Source organism: Peromyscus eremicus, chromosome 9 (assembly GCF_949786415.1).
Source record: "Peromyscus eremicus chromosome 9, PerEre_H2_v1, whole genome shotgun sequence".
In the NCBI taxonomy this organism is placed as follows: Eukaryota; Metazoa; Chordata; class Mammalia; order Rodentia; family Cricetidae; genus Peromyscus; species Peromyscus eremicus.
The window spans coordinates 66,634,327-66,655,360 of record NC_081425.1 but is presented as its reverse complement, the minus strand read 5'-3'; the positions used below and the strand labels follow the sequence as shown (position 1 = coordinate 66,655,360).

General features: G+C 49.8%; 1 protein-coding gene across 1 annotated transcript; it reads left to right on the top strand.

Moving 5' to 3' along the window:
• Positions 1 to 12,077: 12,077 nt before the first annotated feature.
• On the top strand, positions 12,078 to 20,639 carry Pck2 (phosphoenolpyruvate carboxykinase 2, mitochondrial). The gene is made up of 10 exons (XM_059273617.1): positions 12,078 to 12,313; positions 14,457 to 14,702; positions 15,316 to 15,500; positions 15,586 to 15,789; positions 16,126 to 16,313; positions 16,622 to 16,784; positions 16,964 to 17,182; positions 19,316 to 19,453; positions 19,675 to 19,770; positions 19,972 to 20,639. The coding sequence occupies exons 1-10, from the start codon at positions 12,294 to 12,296 to the stop codon at positions 20,424 to 20,426; spliced, it is 1,914 nt and encodes a 637-aa protein (XP_059129600.1). The 5' UTR covers positions 12,078 to 12,293; the 3' UTR covers positions 20,427 to 20,639.
• Positions 20,640 to 21,034: the final 395 nt, after the last annotated feature.

Below are 21,034 nucleotides of genomic sequence, written 5' to 3'. Positions count from 1 at the left end.
TGAGAAAGACGGAGCTACCTGTGTTCGCTGGTAGAGTGCATTCAATCCCCAGCACTCGGTAAAAAAATAAAAATTAAAAAAAAAAATGGAGGTACATTTATGTTTCACATGCCTGTAAACCCAGAACTGGGGAGGCTGAGACGGAAGCATCGTGAGTTCAAAGCCAACTTGAACTACAGAAGGAGAGGAGAGGGGAAGAGAAGAAAGAAAGAAAAAAAAAAGAGAGAAGGGCTGACACAGAGGGAGCATTCTAGGATGTCCCTCACCCCCACCTCCTCTGCTCTGCACACTGATATTAGAATCCTGGAAGACCAGTTCTCACTCCTAGTTTTGATTCTGGTTTTTCTATGTAGCCCAGGCTTACTCAAGGTGACATCCTCCTGCATCACCCTCTGGGGTGCTGGCATACAGCGATGCACACTGCCATTCCTGGCGTCACCTCTAATTCTCCTCTACTCTCCTCCTCCCCCTAATAAGCCCAAAGCTCCCCCAGTATGCCCCCTACACATGGACAAATATTTCCTGAACAGCAGTTGTTGTGTTGGGCATAAAGGACACTCGGTGACTTAGACTACTGCTGGCCATCCCTTCGTGGAGCTCATAGACTGATGAAACAGGAATCACGTTACTGACTCTAGAGCAGTGTTTCTCAACCTTCCTAATGCCACGGCCCTTTAATACAGTTCCTCAGGTTGTGGTGACCCCAACCATACAATTATTTTCGTTGCTACCTCATAACTGTAATTTTGCTACTGTTGTGAATCGTGATGTAAATATCTGTGTTTTCCGATGATCTTAGGGGAACCCTGTGAAAAGATCCTTTGATCCCCAGAGGGGGTTCCACAGGTTGAGATCCACTGCTTTAGAACCAGGCAAGAGCGACTTCTGACCTGTGCCTTCCAATTTGAAAGGTCCATGCTGATCTTTTTTTTTTTTTTTTTTTTTTTTTTTTCTCCTGAGACAGGGTTTCTCTGTGTAGCTTTGCGCCTTTCCTGGATCTCGCTCTGTAGACCAGGCTGGCCTCGAACTCACAGAGATCCGCCTGGCTCTGCCTTCCGAGTGCCGGGATTAAAGGCGTGCGCCACCACCGCCTGGTCCCATGCTGGTCTTTTTATGGCTGAACCCACCCTATGGTGTGAAACATCCAATCTTTCTCTGGTCCAGATCCCTGGTCCCTCAGAATCACACTCCAGGTATGCAGAAATTTCCTGCCCAAAGAGCTCACACCTGCTTCTAGGGCTCACATAGACTTTTGTCCTGGGTTTTCTCTTCCATGGCTGGACCTCACTACTGACACACATGTCCCTGAGTTGAAAGGGTGGCTTTCCGGAGGCTGTGGACAGAGATGGATGTTTGCACCAACATAGTCCCTTACAGACCAAAATGGCACCTGAAGTGGGAAGAGAGGCGGTCCTAGTTTGAAAGCTACCTTTCCCCACATCACCACATCTGGACAGAGCCCTGAGGACTCTGAGTAAACACCAATTTTGAGTAAGTCTTTCTAGACCACTATGAAGTATGTATATGTAAATGCAGAAAAATTAAGAACATGTTTTAGTTCCTATTTATTCCCTTAAATTATTTATACTTCTTTTAATGGAAGTACTGGGAGTTGGGGATTGAATCTAAGGCCTTAGTGAATAACAGGGAAGCACAACACCACTGAGCTCTTTGTTGGCAGCGGAGGGAGGGGGGTGGGGGAGAGGGGTGGGGGGAGTCCTCACTAAGTTGCCTGGGCTGACCCTGAACTTTGGATCCTTTTGCTTGGCCTCTCAAGTAGCTGGGATTAAAGGCTCATATCACTTGGACCAGATGAATTATACATTTTACAATTAAATACAAAGCTTGTAGGTTACTACTGGTACTCTTGTCCCAGGTACAAAGATGCTTCTATATTTAAAAAAAAAAAGGGGGGGGGGCTGGAGATATGGCTCAGAGGTTAAGAGCACTGACTGCTCTTCCAGAGGTCCTGAGTTCAATTCCCAGCAACCACATGGTGGCACAGGCTGGAGAGACAGCTCCGTAGTTAAGATCACTGGCTACTCTTCCAGAGGACCTGGGTTCAATTCCCAGAACCCACAGGACAGCTCATAAGCACCTGTAACTCCAGTTCCAGGAGATTTAACGCCCTCTTCTGACCTCTGAGGGAACTGCACACAAACACACGGTCAAAAAATATTTTTTAAAATCATTCACACACACACACACACACACACACACACACACACACACACACATTTTATTTTGAAACAATCTGACTCTATTACCTGGGCCTGCCTGGGGCTTCTGTGCTAAAGCCATCCTCATGTCTCAGCCTCCAAAGCAGCTGTGACTATGTGCTCTAAAGATGGGCAGGATGCTATGAGATTTTATTTCATGAAGACGTCATATTTATTTGTTTATTTATTTACATACTTCAAGAAAGAAAGAGAGAGTACATAAAAGAACAAATCGCAGCCGGGCGGTGGTGGCGCACGCCTTTAATCCCAGCACTTGGGAGGCAGAGCCAGGCGGATCTTTGTGAGTTCGAGGCCAGCCTGGTCTACAGAGTGAGATCCAGGACAGGCACCAAAACTACACAGAGAAACCCTGTCTCAAAAAAAAAAAAAAAAAAGAAAAGAACAAATTGCACGCATCAGCTCTCTCCAATTCTGTGGGTCCCAGCGATTAAACCAAGGTTCTAAGTCTTAGCGGCAAGGGCCTTAACTTGGTGAGCTGTCTCTCTGGTGCCATGAAGATGTAATCTAATACAAGTTGTGGTGGGAATCCTTCTGGAATAAGCATTCCAACACCAGTGAAGAAGAAAGCAGCTGTCACTGGTGGGCCAAAGCTCTCGAAAGGCTTCAATCCCAGGTCTAGTTTGTATTCTTGTTTTATACTCTAAGACCACAGGCCGGGTGGACAAGCAAGATTTACAGAGGCATATGTGGCAGTCAGCAGGTTATTAAAGTCGATGACTCACGATTTCAGCCATTTCCCCAGGCCATTCTGTTCCAGGTAGCAAGTGAAGTCATGCTCGGCAAATACTCAGTCCAAGCAGAGCTCTAAGTGAAACACTAAATGAATCAATAAGCCCGTGCCTAATAATTGGCCTTTTCTACCTCGTTCTACTTCAGAATAAGGGACAGGTTGCCTAAGGAAGTCACGTTAAACTGAGACTGGTCAAATAATCCAACCTGAAAACATGAAGAGGGTGGGGATCCCAGGCTGCAGGGACGACATATGCAAAGCTCTGAGACTGGAAGGAGGTAGGCGTCATCACAAAACTGAAGACCAACATAACCAAGGGGAAGTAGAAAAGGTGAGCCAGATGGCGACAGGTGGGAAGGAGCAAGGTAGGGCATGGCAGGCCACTTCCAGGATAAGGTTTAGGCTTTCTTTAAAAGGATCACATTTGCACATGAAAAGATCTGTTCAGCACTTTCATTTGTGCAGGGGAGCAAAGTGGACTCAGAGCCGGAGCTCAGACATACCTGAGCAGAGTTTCGGGATATTAAAAACTGGTACCCGGGCTGAAGAGATGGCTCAGTGGTTAAGAGCACTGGCTGCTCTTCCAGAGGACCTGAGTTCAATTCCCAGCATCCACATGGTGGTTCACAACCATCTATAATAAGGCCTGGTGCCCTCTTGTGGAGTGTAGGGACACATGCAGGCAGAACACTGTATATATAATAAATAAATAAATCTTAAAAAAACAAAAACCAAAAAACTGGTACCCACACCGAAGTCCGGTGGTGTGCGGAGAGGCAGCTTTCGGACACAGACACTTACCCAGCACCATCTCGTCCTCTCCTTCACATCATGGCTGACTGCAAGGGGTTCTGCATATAAACATGTAGCCTTCGGGGGCTGGAGAGATGGCTCAGCGGTTAAGAGCACTGGCTGCTCTTCCAGAGGTCCTGAGTTCAATTCCCAGCAACCACATGATGGCTCACAACCATCTGTAATGAGATCTGGTGCCCTCTTCTGGCCTGCAGGCAAACACAGAACACTGTATACATAATAAATAAATAAATCTTTTTTTTTTTTTTTAAATGTAGCCTTCGAATCTGCCTGTCCCCATCTAGATACAAGTAGCTTATTGGCAAAGACTTTCACAGGAAGTGGGAGAAAGGGCTGGAGAGAGGGAAAAGTTGAATTATGTTGCTGTTGCAATCAACAGGATCCATGGGAGCTGAGGAGCTGCACTGGACCTGTAGAGTTATCCTGAATTGAGGCACGGAGGCAAGCTTCTGCATTCTTAAAAGGACTGGTCATTAGGCACACTGCCCCAGGAAGGGGTATGCATTTGCCATCACAGTCCCCTTTGGCCACAAAGCGTCTGAAGTAGGAACAGCAGGAACTTTTTAGCCAGTTTCACCTGCCCTATTTTTTTTGTTTGTTTGGTTGGTTGGTTGGTTTCTTTTTGTTTTGTTTTGTTGTTGTTCGAGTTTTTTGTTTGTTTGTTTGTTTTGGTTTTTTGGTTTTGGTTTTTCGAGACAGGGTTTCTCTGTGTAGCTTTGTGCCTTTCCTGGAACTCACTCTGTAGCCTAGGCTGGCCTCGAACTCACAGAGATCCGCCTGGCTCTGCCTCCCAAGTGCTGGGATTAAAGGCGTGCGCCACCACCGCCCGGCCACCTGCCCTATTTTTAACTACCTGTGGCCAAACGTGGTCTAAAAATACAAAGTTAGTTTTCTGGGTTGTTTGTCCATTTGTTTTTGAGGCAGAGTCTCACTCTGTACCCCAGGCTGGCCTCCAATTTATGGTAATCCCTCTGCCTCAGTTCCTGAGTGCTAGGATTGCAGATGTGAGCCCGGCTCAGAAAATGCATAACTTTTATACTGTGTCATTCTCATTTGAATAGGAAGCGTCCTCCTGGGTTCGTGTATTGGGAAGTTAGTTGCTGGCTGACAGGCTTTGGGGAATGATTGGATTCTGAGGGTTCTGATCTAATCAATGGATTGATTTCTTGACAGGTTCACAATCTGATGGCATTACTGGAAGGCTGTGAAAAGTGGGAGATGGAATCTCGTTGGAAGAAGTATGTCGTTAGGCTGTGTCCTTGGGGATCTATCTTGACCTGACCCTGCATGTTTTCTTGCTTTCTGCTTTCCTAGCTGCCATGAGGTAAGCAGCCTTCCTTTCTGTGTGCCTCCGACACCATGAAGATTTGTCTCTAGGGACCCAGAAACAACAGAGTTGACCATGATGGACTAAAACCTCTGAGCAGATGAACTAACCCTACCCCACCCCCACCTTGTTTATGTCAGATCTTTTTGTCACAGCAATAAGAAAAGTAGCTAAGGGGTTGGGGAGTTAGCTCAGTGGTAGAGCGCTTACCTAGCAAGCGCAAGGCCCTGGGTTCGGTACTCAGTTCCAGAAAAAAAAAAAAGAAAAGTAGCTAATACCAATGCCACTCTGAGCACTGTGATAAAATCTCAGAACTTCCTGCCCTGTTCCACCCAGAAGATGAACCATGGTCTAGTGCATCCATGCTGCACAGCTCCAGTGAAAAGTCAGTTGGGGGCTGTCATTGTTAGCAGATGGGCTGTTCTGGTATCATATTACTTGTGTATTTATTTAACAAATAAATGTGTATTAATAAATTTAATAAATTTATTAATTTATTAATTTATTTATTTAATAATTTAACCATTATTTTACTTACTAATAGCCAAGTCAGGAGTCATAGTGATGGCACATGTCTCCTTCTGACATGTCATCAGATCAGTGTAGCCTAGCCCTATGTCACAGTTTGTCTCATCGTGTAGGCATTGTATCATCTCACATCATAGAAAGAAGGGTACAACGAGGCTCTGAAAGAGACTAGAAGGCCAGGCGTGGTGGCCACGCATTTAATCCCAGCACTAGGAAGACAGAAGCAGACAGATCTCTGTAAACTTGAGACCCGTCTTGTCTACACAGTGAATTCCAGACCAGCCAGTACATAGGAAGACTCTGACTCAAGAAAAGAAAGAAAGAAAGACTGTATACTCACAACTTCCATCATAGTATGCTGTCATAATTATTCTCTTATTATTCTATTTGTTTGCTTGAGATGGGGCCTCTCTACACAGCCCTGGCTGTCCTGGAACCCACTGTGTAGACCAGCCTGGCCTAGAACATACAGAGACCAGCTTGCCTCTGCCTTCCAAGAGCTAAAATTAAAGGCATGCACCACTATGCCTGGCTCACTCTCACGTTTTAACCTATTTATTTCAGTCGGTGTATGTACGTACATGTACATGTTCATATGTGTGCAGGTACATACCCACACATGTGCACATGTGGAGGTCAGAGGTCAATGTTAGATGTTTTATTCCATTGTTCACCTAATGAAGACAAGGTCTCTCACTGAAACCGGAACTCACAAATCCAGCTAGACTGACCGCCCAGCAAGCTCCAGGGAGCTTCCTGTCTGTCTCTCTGGCACTCAGATCACAGTCGTGCGCCACATAGCCCAGCTTCTTTTCTTTAACTTGAGTGTGTGTGTGTGTGTGTGTGTGTGCACATGCACATGTGAGATCCAGAGGTCAGCGTAGGTGTCTTTCTCTGTTGCTCCCCACCTTATTTTTTGAGACAGGGTCTCTCACTGACCATGAAGTTCATAAATCGGCTAGACTGGACTAGCCAGTAAACCTGAGATTTTCCTGTCTCTCCCTCAGGACTGGGATTTAAGATGTCTGCCACCAAACCCAGCTTTTTACCTGGGTGCTAGGATCCAAACTCAGTTCTTCATGTTCGCTTTGGACTTTATCATCATCCCAGTCCCCTATTACTTTATTATCAATCACTTACTATGACCATTTATAGATCAAATTTTATCATAGATATGAACGTGTAAGAAAAATGAAGATGCCTACAGTACCTTCTACTGTTGTGTTCTCTCTCTCTCTCTCTCTCTCTCTCTCTCTCTCTCTCTCTCGTTCGATTTTTTGAGAAAAGTTTTCTCTGTGTAGCCCTGGCTGTCCTGAAACTTGTTCTCTAGACCAGGCTAGCTTTGAACTCACAGAGATCTGCCTGTCTCTATGTCCAGAGTGCTGGGACTAAAGGGGTGCGCCACCATGCCCAGAGCTACTGTTGTGTTTTCAAGTATCCAACAGGGTTAGTAACTCTCTCAGATAAATTGGGACTGTTCTCAACACTAGCCAGTCTGTGAGATATCCAAGAGATAAACCAAGATTGTCCCTAAGAGAGAGGAAAAAAAAAAAAAAACACAGAGCCCGGCAAGGCTGGTCACACCCTGCCCCCTGGTTGTACTGTTTGGACACAGTGCCATCTGGTGGAGCAGGCTGAAGTTGGGGGGAGCAGGCTGTTTGGGGGGGAGCAGGCTGAGGTTAGGGGAGCAGACTGAGGTCGGGGGGACAGGCTGAGGTTGGGGGAGCAGACTGAGATTGGGGAGCAGGCTGAGGTTGAGGGGGACAGGCTGAGGCTGGGGAGCAGGCTGAGGTCGGGGGGACAGGCTGAGGTTGGGGGGACGGCTGAGGTTGGGGGGACAGGCTGAGGTTGGGGGGACAGGCTGAGGTTGGGGGGACAGGCTGAGGTTGGGGGGACAGGCTGAGGTCGGGGGGACAGGCTGAGGTTGGGGAGCCGGCTGAGGTTGGGGGGACAGGCTGAGGCTGGGGAGCAGGCTGAGGTTGGGGGGACAGGCTGAGGTTGGGGGGACAGGCTGAGGTTGGGGAGCCGGCTGAGGTTGGGGACAGGCTGAGGTTGGGGACAGGCTGAGGTTGGGGAGCCGGCTGAGGTTGGGGGGACAGGCTGAGGTTGGGGAGCCGGCTGAGGTTGGGGGGACAGGCTGAGGCTGGGGAGCCGGCTGAGGTTGGGGGGACAGGCTGAGGTTGGGGAGCCGGCTGAGGTTGGGGAGCCGGCTGAGGTTGGGGACAGGCTGAGGTTGGGGGGACAGGCTGAGGTTGGGGAGCCGGCTGAGGTTGGGGGGACAGGCTGAGATTGGGGAGTAGGCTGAGGTTGGGGAGCCGGCTGAGGTTGGGGGGACAGGCTGAGGTTGGGGAGCCGGCTGAGGTTGGGGGGACAGGCTGAGGTTGGGGGGACAGGCTGAGGTTGGGGAGCCGGCTGAGGTTGGGGGGACAGGCTGAGGTTGGGGAGCCGGCTGAGGTTGGGGAGCAGACTGATGTTGGGGGGACAGGCTGAGGTTGGGGGGACAGGCTGAGGTCGGGGGAACAGGCTGAGGTTGAGGGGGACAGGCTGAGGTCGGGGGGACAGGCTGAGGTTGGGGAGCAGACTGAGGTTGGGGGGACAGGCTGAGGTTGGGGAGTAGGCTGAGGTTGGGGGGACAGGCTGAGGTTGGGGGGACAGGCTGAGGTTGGGGAGCAGACTGAGGTTGGGGGGACAGGCTGAGGTTGGGGGGACAGGCTGAGGTCGGGGGAACAGGCTGAGGTTGAGGGGGACAGGCTGAGGTCGGGGGGACAGGCTGAGGTTGGGGAGTAGGCTGAGGTCGGGGGAGTAAACAAGAGTCCTGCAGGAAAATCCTACAGCATGCCCTTTACTTTGTCTCCCTGAAGCTGGAAAGGAAATGGTGGGCAAGAAGAGTTGAAGAAATGCAGGACTTGCTAGGTGTGGTGCTACATGCTTTTATCCCAGCACTCAGGAGGCAAGGCTAGCCAACCTGGGCCAGCCGGGGCCATATAGTGAGAAACCATCCCCAAAATAAAAAAGAGTGAGGGATCATTCATTCTTTCACTCAGTCATTCACCAACTGATTTTCATGGGAGGACACTGGTAGGGGACAGATAAAATTGAGACTCGATTTATTTAGATTTTTCTTTCTACAAAACAGAGAAAGGTTAGGCAAGAAGGGAGGTGGAGGTGATAACTCCCGATAGCTAGAGGCCAGATTAGGAATTGCAGGCCTAAGCCTAGGCTAAGATTCTTAGGAGTCATCTTTTCCCATTTGTCTTTTGAGATAGGGTCTAGCTAACAATAAACCTAGAAAATAGGATATTATAGGAATGCAGGGAAGAAAAAATCTTGGCAATTAGAGTCAGAAAGACCTGGAACCAAATTCCATTTCTCCTGCCAATCAGATATGTGACTGAGCAAATGACTTAAGCTTCAGTGTCTACATCCACAAGAGAAAGTTGTTGTGGACTGAATGAGACTTGCAGGCAGAGCCAGAACCTAGCAGCACCTACTATCACGCCATGAAGACCAATCCTTTCTCTTAACTCTCCAAAGTGCTTCTATACACACAAAAGACACATGGGGCATTGAAAAGCACAGTGCCAGGAAGTGCCTTGGGAGCTACCACATAAAGCCAGGTGAAAGGGGAGCCCTGCACTCAAGTGTAGTATGGACAGATTTAAGAGCGAATTGGGCAGAACAATTCTACAGGTCCTGGTGTCTAGTTAGCTATGGAAGATTAGAAAAAAAAATACTGTAGTCTAATTCAGGAACTCTCTGGGGCAACTTGCTAGATGATGGTACCATTTGCTGAGACAGAGAACCATGGGAGCTGGAGAGCTTGTGAACAAGATGATGACCTTCAGAAAGCCAACCAAGCTGATGCCACTGTGAACAGCCTGAGGCCTAAAATGCAGTCAAGGAGTAAGTTGGTGGTGGCAAGGTGACCATGAAAAGAGTTTTGATGCAGGGACTATGGGACAGGGCATGGGGGTGGGAGTGGTAAAAGTCTACATACATGAAATTAAATGCAGATTCAAGTCTGAATGGGAAGCACTGAGGACCAGCTACAGACCACCATTCGAGGCCACTATACTCCAGCACAAAACTCTGAGGAGTCAAAAAAAAAATCAAGATTATTTTTACTGAAAGTGGCAGAATCCACTTAAAATTAGCTTAAGTTAGAGAACAAATGTATTCATTCTTGTTATAAGAACATCGGCTTTCTACTCCACCCAGAAACAGCCACATCTCCTCCACGAAGTGCTAGCCTAATGCCTGAGATGTGATAGTAAAGGTTAGAAAGAATGGCTTTGGCTGTACTAGGGGCCTAGTCACCAAGACTGCCTTCAACTCTACCAGAGTAGGTATTGTTGACATCAGTGACGCCTTCATTGACCTCAACTGTGTGGTCTACATGTCCCACAGTTTATATGATTATACCCATGGCAAGTTCCAGTTCCATGGTCCCGTCCAGGATGAGAATGGGAAATTTGTCTTTAACCTTGCAGGAGTTAGATCCTGCCAACATCAAATGGTGCTGGTGCCAAGTATGTGGTGGGGTCTACTGGTGTCTTCACCGTCAGGAAGAAGGATGGAGCCACGAGGGTCATCATCTCTGCCCTTTATGGTAACACCTCTTGGGATGGGTGTGAACCATGAGAGACACAACAACTCAAGTTTATCAGCTATGCCTCGAGTACCACAGACTGCTCGGCAACCTCCAGCCCTAAGCCAAGGTCATCCATGGAAACAGTTCAGCGTCATCAAGGGACTTAGAACCACAGCCCATGCTGTGACTGTCACCCAGAAGACCTTGGCTGCCCCTCACCCCTGGGAAATCATGGTGTAATGGCCATGAGGCTGCCCAAAACATCATTCCTGCATTTCTGATGCTGCCAAAGCTGTGGACAAAGATCATCCCAGAGTTAAACAGGGAGCTCATTAACATGCCCTCTGTGTTCCTACTCCCCCTGTGTGTCCTGGATCTGACATGCTGCCTGGAGAAAACTGCCATTTAGGAGACACCAAGAAGGTGGTGGCCAAGTGGTAGTGGCGCACACCTTTAATCCCAGCACTCGGGAGGCAGAGGCAGGAGGATCTCTGTGAGTTTGAAGCCAGCCTGGGCTACAGTGTGAGTTCCAGGAAAGGCGCAAAGCTACACAGAGAAACTCTGTCTCAAAAAATTAAAAAAAAAAAAAAAAGCTAATCCCAGCACTAGGGAGGCAGAAGCAGTTGGATCTCCAAGCACTCAAGGCTAGCTTGGTCTACATAGTGAGTTCCAGGACTACATGGAGAGACCCTGACTCAAGAATGAATGAATGAATAAATAAATAAATAAATAAGTAAATAAATAAATAAATAAATAGGTAGATAGATAGATAAGAAATAAGAAGGTGGTAAAGCAGGCATTGGAGGGCCCCCTAAAGGGCATCCTGGGCTTCTCTGGGGACAAGGCTGTTTCCTGAGACTCTAACAGCAACATCCGGTCTATCTTTGATAATGGGTCCAGCATTGTTCTCAACAACCACTTTGTCAAGGTCATGTCCAGGTATGACAAGGAATTTGGCTACAGTAACAGAATGGTGGACCTCATGGTCCACATGGCCTCTAAGGAGTAAGAAACTCTGGACCACCTGCCCCAGCATGAACAGGATAGGAAGAGAGAACCCTTCAGGTGCTAAGGAGACCCTGCCTCAACTCAGTCCCCTGCACAGGGAACATCTCCCCTCAGTTTCCATCCCAGAACCTCAGAAGAAGTGGGGACTTAAGGATTTAACAGGGCTAGAGAGATGGCTCAGCAGTTAAGAACACTGGCTGCTTTTCCAAAGGATCTGGGTTCAATTCCCAGCACCCACATGGCAGCTCACAACTGTCTGTAACTCCAGTTCCAGGGGACCTGGCATCCTCACACAGACATACATGCAAAACCCAAATGTACATAAAAATAAGTAAATAATTATTTTTTAAAAAAGAAGAAGAAAAAGAAGAAGAAGAAGAAGAAGAAGAAGAAGAAGAAGAAGAAGAAGAAGAAGAAGAAGAAGAAGAAGAAGAAAGACAAAGACAAGGACAAGGACAACAGTTGTTTGTTTTCGTTTTTTATTTGAGGACTAAGGAAAACTTAGCTTTGGGCCCCTGCAAAAGAAAGGCCTAAGGCTAGGCGTGCTCTGGAAAGGCAAAGCCAGTCCCCGAGGTTTTAGACATCTGGTTATTCTGGGCTCCCGCTCCTGGTCTCATGCTTCATTCTTAGCTTGTTTGACATTCGATGTGTCTTGCTTGCTATCTATCTCTAAGGAGCAACAGCCTTCAAAGTTACATCAGTAGCCCTGCAGCGTGGCGGGTCGTGAGGCGGAGCCTCGGAGTGGGCGGGTCCAAGGTGAACTCAAGCCTCCAATGGGGAGAGCAGGCTTGCGGGAATGATGACTGTAGGGCGGAAGCTTCACAGAGCTGGTGCCCGGAGCCCTGACCAGTGAGCGGGCCCACAGATGGGCAAGAGAACCAGCTAGGTTCCGCCCCGGAGCCTGCCCGCCTCCTTTTTAAGCGCCTCCCGCCCAACCTCAGCTCCCTCTGGCTTTGCCACGCTCCTTCCTTCCCCGCCTTCCACGCTCCTTGTCTCCCCCGACTGCGCTGGTTCCTGTGGCCACCCCGCAGCGCCAGCCCAGGTGCCGTGGCAGCTATGTACCTCCCCAGCCTGCGGTGAGTGACCCATAGGCCGGGGCCCACTCCGTGCTCCTCCATCGGAGCTGCCTCCGCGTGTTTATCATCCTAGGAAGAGACTGGCAGGGCGGCTGTTGACCAGCCTGGGTCTCACGGGGATGCCACCCCACCCCCTATCTCCAGCCACGCGAGCTCTCCCAGCCTCCGTGCTCTCCTACCCCTCCCTCCCCGCTTCTGCTGTCTTCTGTCTGCCACTCTCAACCTCCTCCCCCTTCTCCTTTGCCTCCCCGAGCCCTGTCTCTGCAAATCCTTTACTTACCAGGTGTAATTCTTTCAGTCTGGGGCTCCCAGTCCACCCCTCAATGCTGTGAGGAGCCGTAAGGCCCTGAGGCCAAAAGGGCTTGTTGAGCCTTTGGGAGCCCAAGCTCAAAGCTCCCGAAAGAAGGTAGAAGGTAAACATCATTCGCTGCCTCCCGAGAATGGAACCTGGCATGAAGCCCAGTGGAGCCTCAGGGACCTGGGGACTGGGGAGGAAGGGAGGGAAGGAAGGAAGATGGGAGAAGGGGGGCAAATTGCCTTCTTTTTAACTTGGCTGGCTCCTTCCCCTAGCAGGTCCTGGGCCCCAACTTTGCCCTGGCTGGTTGCCCTCCTGCCATACCAGCGGGTCTCTCCTCTGTGTGTCCCCTTCTCCAGGGTCTTTGACACTGAGCCCTAAACCGACTCCTTATCTCTCCCATGCAGATTTTACTTGGTCAGTTTATGGAGTGGTCTGTGAAGGATAGTGAGATGTCCCTCTTAGAGGCATGCAGGAGGATGGGGGTGGCCCTGGAGGAAGCCGTGCTTCATGTAAGACAACGGGAGACAGATTTCAAGGGAGAGCTTTCAAGGCTGTGCCTTTAAAATTAATCTCTCAGGGAAATGTTCCTGGACAGAAAAAGGTACAAGGAGCCCTGCTTTGCTGGGCCCCCAACCCCCTAGGGCCACACTAAGCATGCTGCCCTTTTTGTCTTCTGGAAAACAGGCCACCCAGGCCCAAACCCCCACATCCAAGAGCTCCATTTTCTTCCTTCCCAGGCATATAGCCTGTGATCTGAGTTTCCTGACCTCTCCTGTTCTGACCTAACACCAACCCCTAAAGTTCTGTAGGCATGCGGCCTCTAAGGCGAGCCAAGGAGTTCCCAGGCTCAAGCCATCATGGTCTACTGTGGGTTTCTGGCAGGTGAGGCCTTGCATGTGAGGAGGGTAACTACCTCTCTTGGCCTTTGCTATCTTGGGTCCAGACCAATCACAACAGACCCTACTATCTGCCAGGAGCATAACAGAACAAACAATACAGAGACCCTGCCCTTCTGAAAATCTAGGCAAGGACCCCTGGGGCAGTGACAGTCGTTATTCTTATCAGCCTTTCACTTAAAGTTAAAAAATGCTTAACTAAGCTGGGCAGCGGTGGCGCACACACCTTTGATCCCAGCACTTGGGAAGCAGAGGCAGGCGGATCTCGGTGAGTTCCAGGGCTGTTAACACAGAGAAACCTTGTCTCAAAAAACCAAAATAAAATAACAAAAACTTAATTAGCCAATCATTGTTGACCCGGGTGAACAAATGCACTATCTGAACCCCCAACACCAGCTGTCTTTATGCAAGAATCCTAATCTGAAAACCAGGCATTGGAAGAGGGCTCTAAAAACTACGCCCTTTGTTGAGACATTTACACCAAGAAAAAGATAAAAATAACTGCCATTTTAACACAAAAACTGTGACTGAAAAGAACACTGGTGAGGATTTTTAAAATAGCCTCAGGAAGCTCTCATCTGGGCAGTTCCTTGACGCTTGGGCCACGAGGCACCTGCTTCTTTCTAATCCTGCAGCAGACGTAGTAAAACAGGGCATGGGCCACACGTGCAGTATCAGCATGCATACTTCTCCAGCCAGATGTGTGCTTTTATGTTTATTTGACCACCTCTTTCCTGGCCAGGAGACACATACCTCATAAAGGCCACAGATGCAGGTAGTCCGAGCTCATTCCACATACCAACCGTATGTAACCTGGTTGTCGTGGTGCCTGCCACCAGATATGCTTTATTAGTGCCTTCCAGAGCCCCAAGCTTCCTGTTCTCCCTCCCCAAAACCTGTCTCCCATGATAGTCACCGGACGGTTGCCTCTCTGTTTTGACTCTTACAGGCTTAGCTGGCATGGGCTGAGGCCCTGGTGCTGGTCACCGTGCCGTAGCATCCAGACCCTGCGTGTGCTCAGTGGAGATCTGGGCCAGCTGCCAGCTGGAGTTCGGGACTTTGTGGAGCGCAGTGCCCGTCTGTGCCAACCAGAGGGCATCCACATCTGTGATGGCACTGAGGCTGAGAACACTGCCACCCTGGCCCTGCTGGAAGAGCAGGGTCTCATCCGGAAGCTCCCCAAGTATAAGAACTGGTAAGCCTTGAAACCCCTGAAACAAAGCCTGCTGCTTAGGCTGAGGTTCACCAAGACCAAGATACTTCTAGACAATGCCAGTGGAATGAACCAGAATGGGAGCTTCTTGAGGGGAAGTGGGCTAGGAAGTGAATGTTTTCACATTAAATGAAAAAGTTGATACGAGTTTACAAATGGGAGTTCTTGCTTTTGGGGTGAGAGGACCGACTGCCCTCCCCCGCACCACACACACACTTCATTTAACACTTCATGAAACATACCTCTTCCAGGGGTAGAGGCTCCAAGGCTGGGCCTTGAGGAAACCACCTCTTAACGAGACAAAGCCTAAAGGAACTAAAATGTAGTTGCTAAAGAAAACATAAGGCAAACAGACCTGGAGCCAAAGTTGGACTTAAAAAGTGAGTTTCGTGGTACATGCCTTTAATCCCAGCACTTAGAGGCAAATAGAGCTCTGTGAGTTCGAGGCCAGCCTGGTCTATATAGTGAGTTCCAGGACAGGTAGAGCTACATGGTGAGACCCTGTCTTGGAAGAAAAAAAAAAAAAAACCAAAGTGAGTCTGAAGATAGGCGAAATCTATTAGACACCATTTCCTGGCAATCCTGTCTCCCCCAGCTGGCTGGCTCGCACAGACCCCAAGGATGTGGCACGGGTAGAGAGCAAGACGGTGATTGTCACTCCTTCGCAGCGGGACACAGTGCCCCTTCTGGCTGGTGGGGCCCGTGGGCAGCTGGGCAACTGGATGTCGCCGGATGAGTTCCAGCGAGCTGTGGACGAGAGATTCCCAGGATGCATGCAGGGTAACAAGTTAGGGATGCAGAAGCGGGGCACTGGAGCAATGGCTGGGTTTGGAATCCTTCATCCAGGTGGCACCTTCCTCCGTAGGCCGTACCATGTATGTGCTTCCGTTCAGCATGGGTCCTGTGGGCTCCCCGCTGTCCCGCATTGGAGTGCAGCTCACTGACTCAGCTTATGTGGTGGCAAGCATGCGTATTATGACCCGCCTGGGAACACCTGTACTTCAGGCCTTGGGAGATGGTGATTTCATCAAGTGTCTGCATTCAGTGGGCCAGCCCCTGACTGGGCATGGTGAGTGCCTACCCTATCTAGAGTAGGACACCGAGCCCCAAATCTTACCCATCCACAGAGAAATTGTGGATGTGAATGATTACTCCCCAAGGCCCAGGGAAGCATTCTGAACTGGAGTAACACTGTTTGGAGAACAGTTTACACAGGATTCAGAAGTCAGTCTCCATGTCTGATAGAGGCACAAGAGTTGATGGGTCCTGGAAAAGGGGACTTAGCTACCCCTGGACACTGCCAGTGCTTCCAAGTGTCTTTTGGGTCAGTCCTTGATCCCTCCAGTCCCCGACACCCTGGTTTCCGATGCCACTACCAGCAGGACTCTGACCCCATTGTCTCCAGGGGATCCTGTGAGCCGGTGGCCATGCAATCCGGAAAAAACCCTGATTGGCCACGTGCCAGACCAGCGGGAGATCGTCTCCTTCGGCAGCGGCTATGGTGGTAACTCCTTGCTGGGCAAGAAGTGCTTTGCCCTGCGCATCGCCTCTCGCCTGGCCAGGGATGAGGGCTGGCTGGCAGAGCACATGCTGGTGAGGGCCTGGTGAGGAACTGAGCAGCTGTGGACAGGGGGGTGGTTGGGGAAGCCTTGGCAGTCTGCTTCGGCCTTGCTCCTTCCTGCCAGGTGCCAGGACGGTGAGCCTGAAAGCCTGAAGTGTTAGCTCCAGGCTGCTGAACACTGCTACCCTGGCCCTAGAGAAGGGCGGGACACCTGCTTAGGGAATAAACATTAGTGTCCATTCCCCGCTCCCTACTTCATTCCTCGCTAGCTGTCCTTATCCATGCAGACTACACCCTGACTTTTGGTGACTTCATTCTGTTCTCTTTGTCTCCGACACAGATTTTGGGGATCACCAACCCTGCAGGGAAAAAGCGCTATGTGGCGGCTGCTTTCCCCAGTGCCTGTGGCAAAACCAATCTGGCTATGATGCAGCCAGCCTTGCCAGGCTGGAAAGTAGAGTGTGTGGGGGATGACATCGCCTGGATGAGGTTTGACAGTGAAGGTGAGGGCCCTTTTCCTAGCAGCCAGCATGGTCCCATACCTCAGTGAGTCCAGCAACCCCAGAAACAAAGCCTTTCTCTATCAGAGCTACAGTCCCAAAAAAGGGGGTAGTGAAGGACCTCCTTCAGCCTCACATCTCAGCTTTTCCTAAGGGCCTTTCCTTTCTTCCACTTTTGGCAGGTCAGCTCCGGGCCATCAACCCTGAGAACGGCTTCTTTGGGGTGGCCCCTGGCACCTCTGCTACCACCAATCCCAATGCGATGGCCACAATCCAGAGTAACACTCTTTTCACCAATGTGGCCGAGACCAGTGATGGCGGTGTGTACTGGGAAGGCATTGACCAGCCTCTTCCACCTGGTGTCACCGTAACCTCCTGGCTGGGAAAGCCCTGGAAACCTGGTATGTGGGGTGAGGAAATTGTGAGAGCGGCCCCAGGGCTCAGCACTTTTTTTTTTCAATGTGGGTGTGCATTTTGCCTACAAGTGCCTGTACATCATATTCATGCAGTGAACAGGGCAGCAGATCCCCTGGAACTAGAATTACAGAAGCTTGTGAGCCACCATGTAGGTGCTGGGAATCGAACCTGTGTCCTCTGCAAAAGCAGCCAGTCTCCACCCATAGCAACTTTAATGATGAAAACCCTCTACAGCCATAGCCTTTTGTAGTTTCCAACACCAGGCAAGATCTCAGTTTGTGTCTCTGATCCATTAATCATTGTTTGGAGATCTGGGTAATTACTTAACTTCCCTCAAGTTTTCAACAGTTTTTCCCACCAACTGAATGGGGTTTATCGTAGTATTCACCTGTTAAGATTATGGGAGGATTAAGTAATACATAAAAGGAGTTTAACATACTATCAAATACATAGCACTTGTCAATAGTAAATATAAGCTGGGGTTGTGGGGGAAGAACTATTTGGAAAACTGTTACAGAGGGAATTGGGCCGGTAACATTTGACCTATTTGGAAAGACGGAAGCCTGTCTCCTTTGCCACTTGGCTCCTGTGTTCCCCTGCTTATACCAGTGTCTGAAGTTACCCTACCCTTCCATCCCTCGCTATTATCCTTCTACATGAACTCAGGCTAACACTTTACACTTTCTTGGAGGCTGATTTCCTGACCCTGTCATTACCGCGGTGCCTCAGAGACCCATCCCTCCCCACGCCTTGCACTCCCAACAATCACTTTACTGCCTTCTGCAGTTACAGGGAGAGAGAGAACAGCAGAGGAAGGGCTTGTGGTCACTGAAGGCCGAATGTGAGCCTTCCAGACGGCCTAGCAGTCAACCTCCAAACAAGACCAGCCTTTATTTTCTCTAACACCATCATTAAGGCCCCCTCAGTCTCCCTGCCCAACTGAGAAATCCAAAAAACAATAATCTTCCCTACAGGCCAGTTTCCCAACCCTTTCATCAACTCTGAATTCACTGATAAAACTAGAGAGTCACATGCCCGTCTTTAGCTCCCAGAACCATAAACACCCTGAACTAGGGTCCTAGGCTGGGAGGTGGCAGGGACAGACTTGTTGACCCATGGCTCCCTCACCCCTACTTCCAGCCTGGCCATCATCTCCCAATGGAGAAAGCACTGTGCCTGTATGGTCCCCCAGTGGTGCTCACCCATGTGCCACTGACTTGGTTCCTAGCTTCTCTCCAATATACCTGACGGTGTCAGGTGCTCTGGGCTCCTCAGGTTATGTCCCTCACTGAGTTCGTGCCCCAACCTACCACTCTGTCGGGGTCTGAGCAAGCCCACAGAAATAACCAAAGTAACGCTAGCTTTAAAATCCATCACTGGGCTAGCAGGATGGCTCGGCATGTTGAAGTGCTTAGCACCAAGGTCTGATGACCTGCGTTAGCTCCCTAGGAGCCTCGTGGAGGAAGAAGACAAGTGGTCCTCTGACTTCCACATGCATGCCATAGCAACACCTACTCCTATCATGATAAAACAAACTGAATGTGTAATAAAAGCAATTCCTGTTTACATTTTGATAGCTCGGGAGATTGTCTTCCCTGGTTTGTTAATGAAAAGCCAATTGCTTGAAACATTGACCTGACATTCTTGGTTTTGCTTTAGGCTCAGGAAAATTAGTTTGGGAAATAATAATCCTGGAAATAAAGTTTCTGGGAAGAAAATTATTGTAACTACCTGCCAATATCTAATTCTGCTTCCTTAAGTCTTGGTCAATGCCAAGTACCCAAAGTGCCCCGTGAGATTCCAATTCCTCTCTCACTGTTGTCTATTATCCATAGCGCCATTATCGATTGATAAATAGCCTGATCTTTGAGGGAAGATGTCCTGGATTCCTTCTTCCTTACCACACAAGGTTGTAAGTAGCTGAGGAAACCTTGCAAGGGCTGGAGATGGACCTCAGTGGTAGGGGACTTGCCTAGGACCCCGGGTTAAGCCTCTGCATCATGAAAGGAAGAAAAACTAAGAGGGGGAAAAAAATTGTATCACTGTGTGTGCTCATGTATGTCCATGTTGACAATGGACACGACCTTGGAAACGATGGCATTTGCATTCTCTGCCAGGTGACACAGAACCCTGTGCACATCCGAATTCACGCTTTTGCGTCCCGGCTCGCCAGTGTCCCATCATGGACCCAGCCTGGGAAGCACCAGAGGGTGTCCCTATTGATGCCATCATCTTTGGAGGCCGCAGACCCAAAGGTAAACAGCATGTGGGCTCTGTTTCTTTGTAGTAAAAGGTCCAGCTCTGCAGTCAAGCTCCAGCCTTCCCGTACTGAAAACTCACAGGACCCCTCGCTCTGGACCTCCAGCTGCTGCTGCTGTCTATCTCCTTCTCCCTTGATGAATGCAAAGTGTGCGGGAGGCATGGGTCTGAAGCTGGAAGGAAGGGGTTGCCTGTAAACCTCTCGTTGGTGTTCCAGGGGTACCTCTGGTGTACGAGGCCTTCAGCTGGCGTCACGGGGTGTTTGTAGGCAGCTCCATGCGCTCTGAGTCCACAGCAGCTGCCGAACACAAAGGTGAGTTCACACCCTCCATTGTTCCCTGCCCCTGCCCCGACACTGGTCCCACCCTGACTCCCTTTCTCCCGTCCCTTCTCTTCACTTTCCCTGAAGATTTCAGAACTGTGATCTTTTACCCAGCCTCTGCCAGCTGGACACAGGGTCCCCTTCCCTTCCCTAGAAAGGAAGATTCCTTACCTACCCTCCTTTCTGCCTTAGGAAAGATCATTATGCATGATCCCTTTGCCATGCGGCCTTTCTTCGGCTATAACTTCGGACACTACCTCCAACACTGGCTGAGCATGGAGGGACACAGAGGAGCCCGGCTGCCTCGTATCTTCCATGTCAACTGGTTCCGGCGAGATCAGGCGGGCCGCTTCCTGTGGCCAGGTTTTGGGGAGAATGCTCGTGTGCTAGACTGGATCTGCAGGCGATTAGAAGGAGAAGACAGTGCCCAAGAGACTCCCATTGGGCTAGTACCAAAGGAAGGAGCCCTGGATCTCAGTGGCCTCAAAGCAATAGACACCATTCAGCTGTTCTCCATCCCCAAGGACTTCTGGGAACAGGAGGTTCGTGATGTTAGGAGCTACCTGACAGAGCAGGTCAACCAGGATCTGCCCAAGGAGGTGTTGGCTGAGCTTGAGGCCCTGGAGGGCCGTGTGCGAAGAATGTGACCCGAGGCTCTAGGGCCGTGTGCAAAGAATGTGACCCGAGGCTCTAGGGCCGTGTGCAAAGAATGTGACCCGAGGCTCTAGGCTAGCAAGAGCACAGCACCCCATCTGGGTAGAGAACTCCCAGGCTCTTAGAAAACATGAAGAATTTGACATTAAAACATCTGAGTGTTGGGAGGCCAGGCCACAGACCTCCTCCCATGCTGTCTGATAAGAGATTTGCATTTATTTTATACATCTGTGTTGTTTCCAACTTCCCATTTGTCTTGATGCTGGTCCACACAGTAAGAACTTTTAGAAGGCATTATTCTTCTGAAGAATGTAGCCTGGTATGGTGACGCAAGCCTTTAATGCTAGAGGGAGCTCCACCCTGGGGAGTTTGAGACCAGCCTGCCTGGTCTAGATAGCAAGTGCCAGGCGCCAGGGCTACATAGTAAAGACCAGTCTTAAGAAGGGAGGCCACAGCAGGCTTCTCAGTGGTTAGGGTTAGGTCCTTTGTCCCACACAGACATGCAGAAGCTTGTCTCCATTGTCTTCTCCATTGCTGGTTCTTACACTGGTTTCCTCCCGCCGGACTTGAACCAGGAGCCACACAGTCTTTGCTTGAGACC

What these genes read in the sequence shown, in the direction of transcription:
- Pck2 (XM_059273617.1), top strand. Translation starts at nt 12,294, where the DNA reads ATGTACCTCCCCAGCCTGCG. An exon ending in ATGTACCTCCCCAGCCTGCG is followed by an intron (nt 12,314 to 14,456) that starts GTGAGTGACCCA and finishes TGACTCTTACAG; the next exon opens with GCTTAGCTGGCATGGGCTGA. An exon ending in ATTCCCAGGATGCATGCAGG is followed by an intron (nt 15,501 to 15,585) that starts GTAACAAGTTAG and finishes CTTCCTCCGTAG; the next exon opens with GCCGTACCATGTATGTGCTT.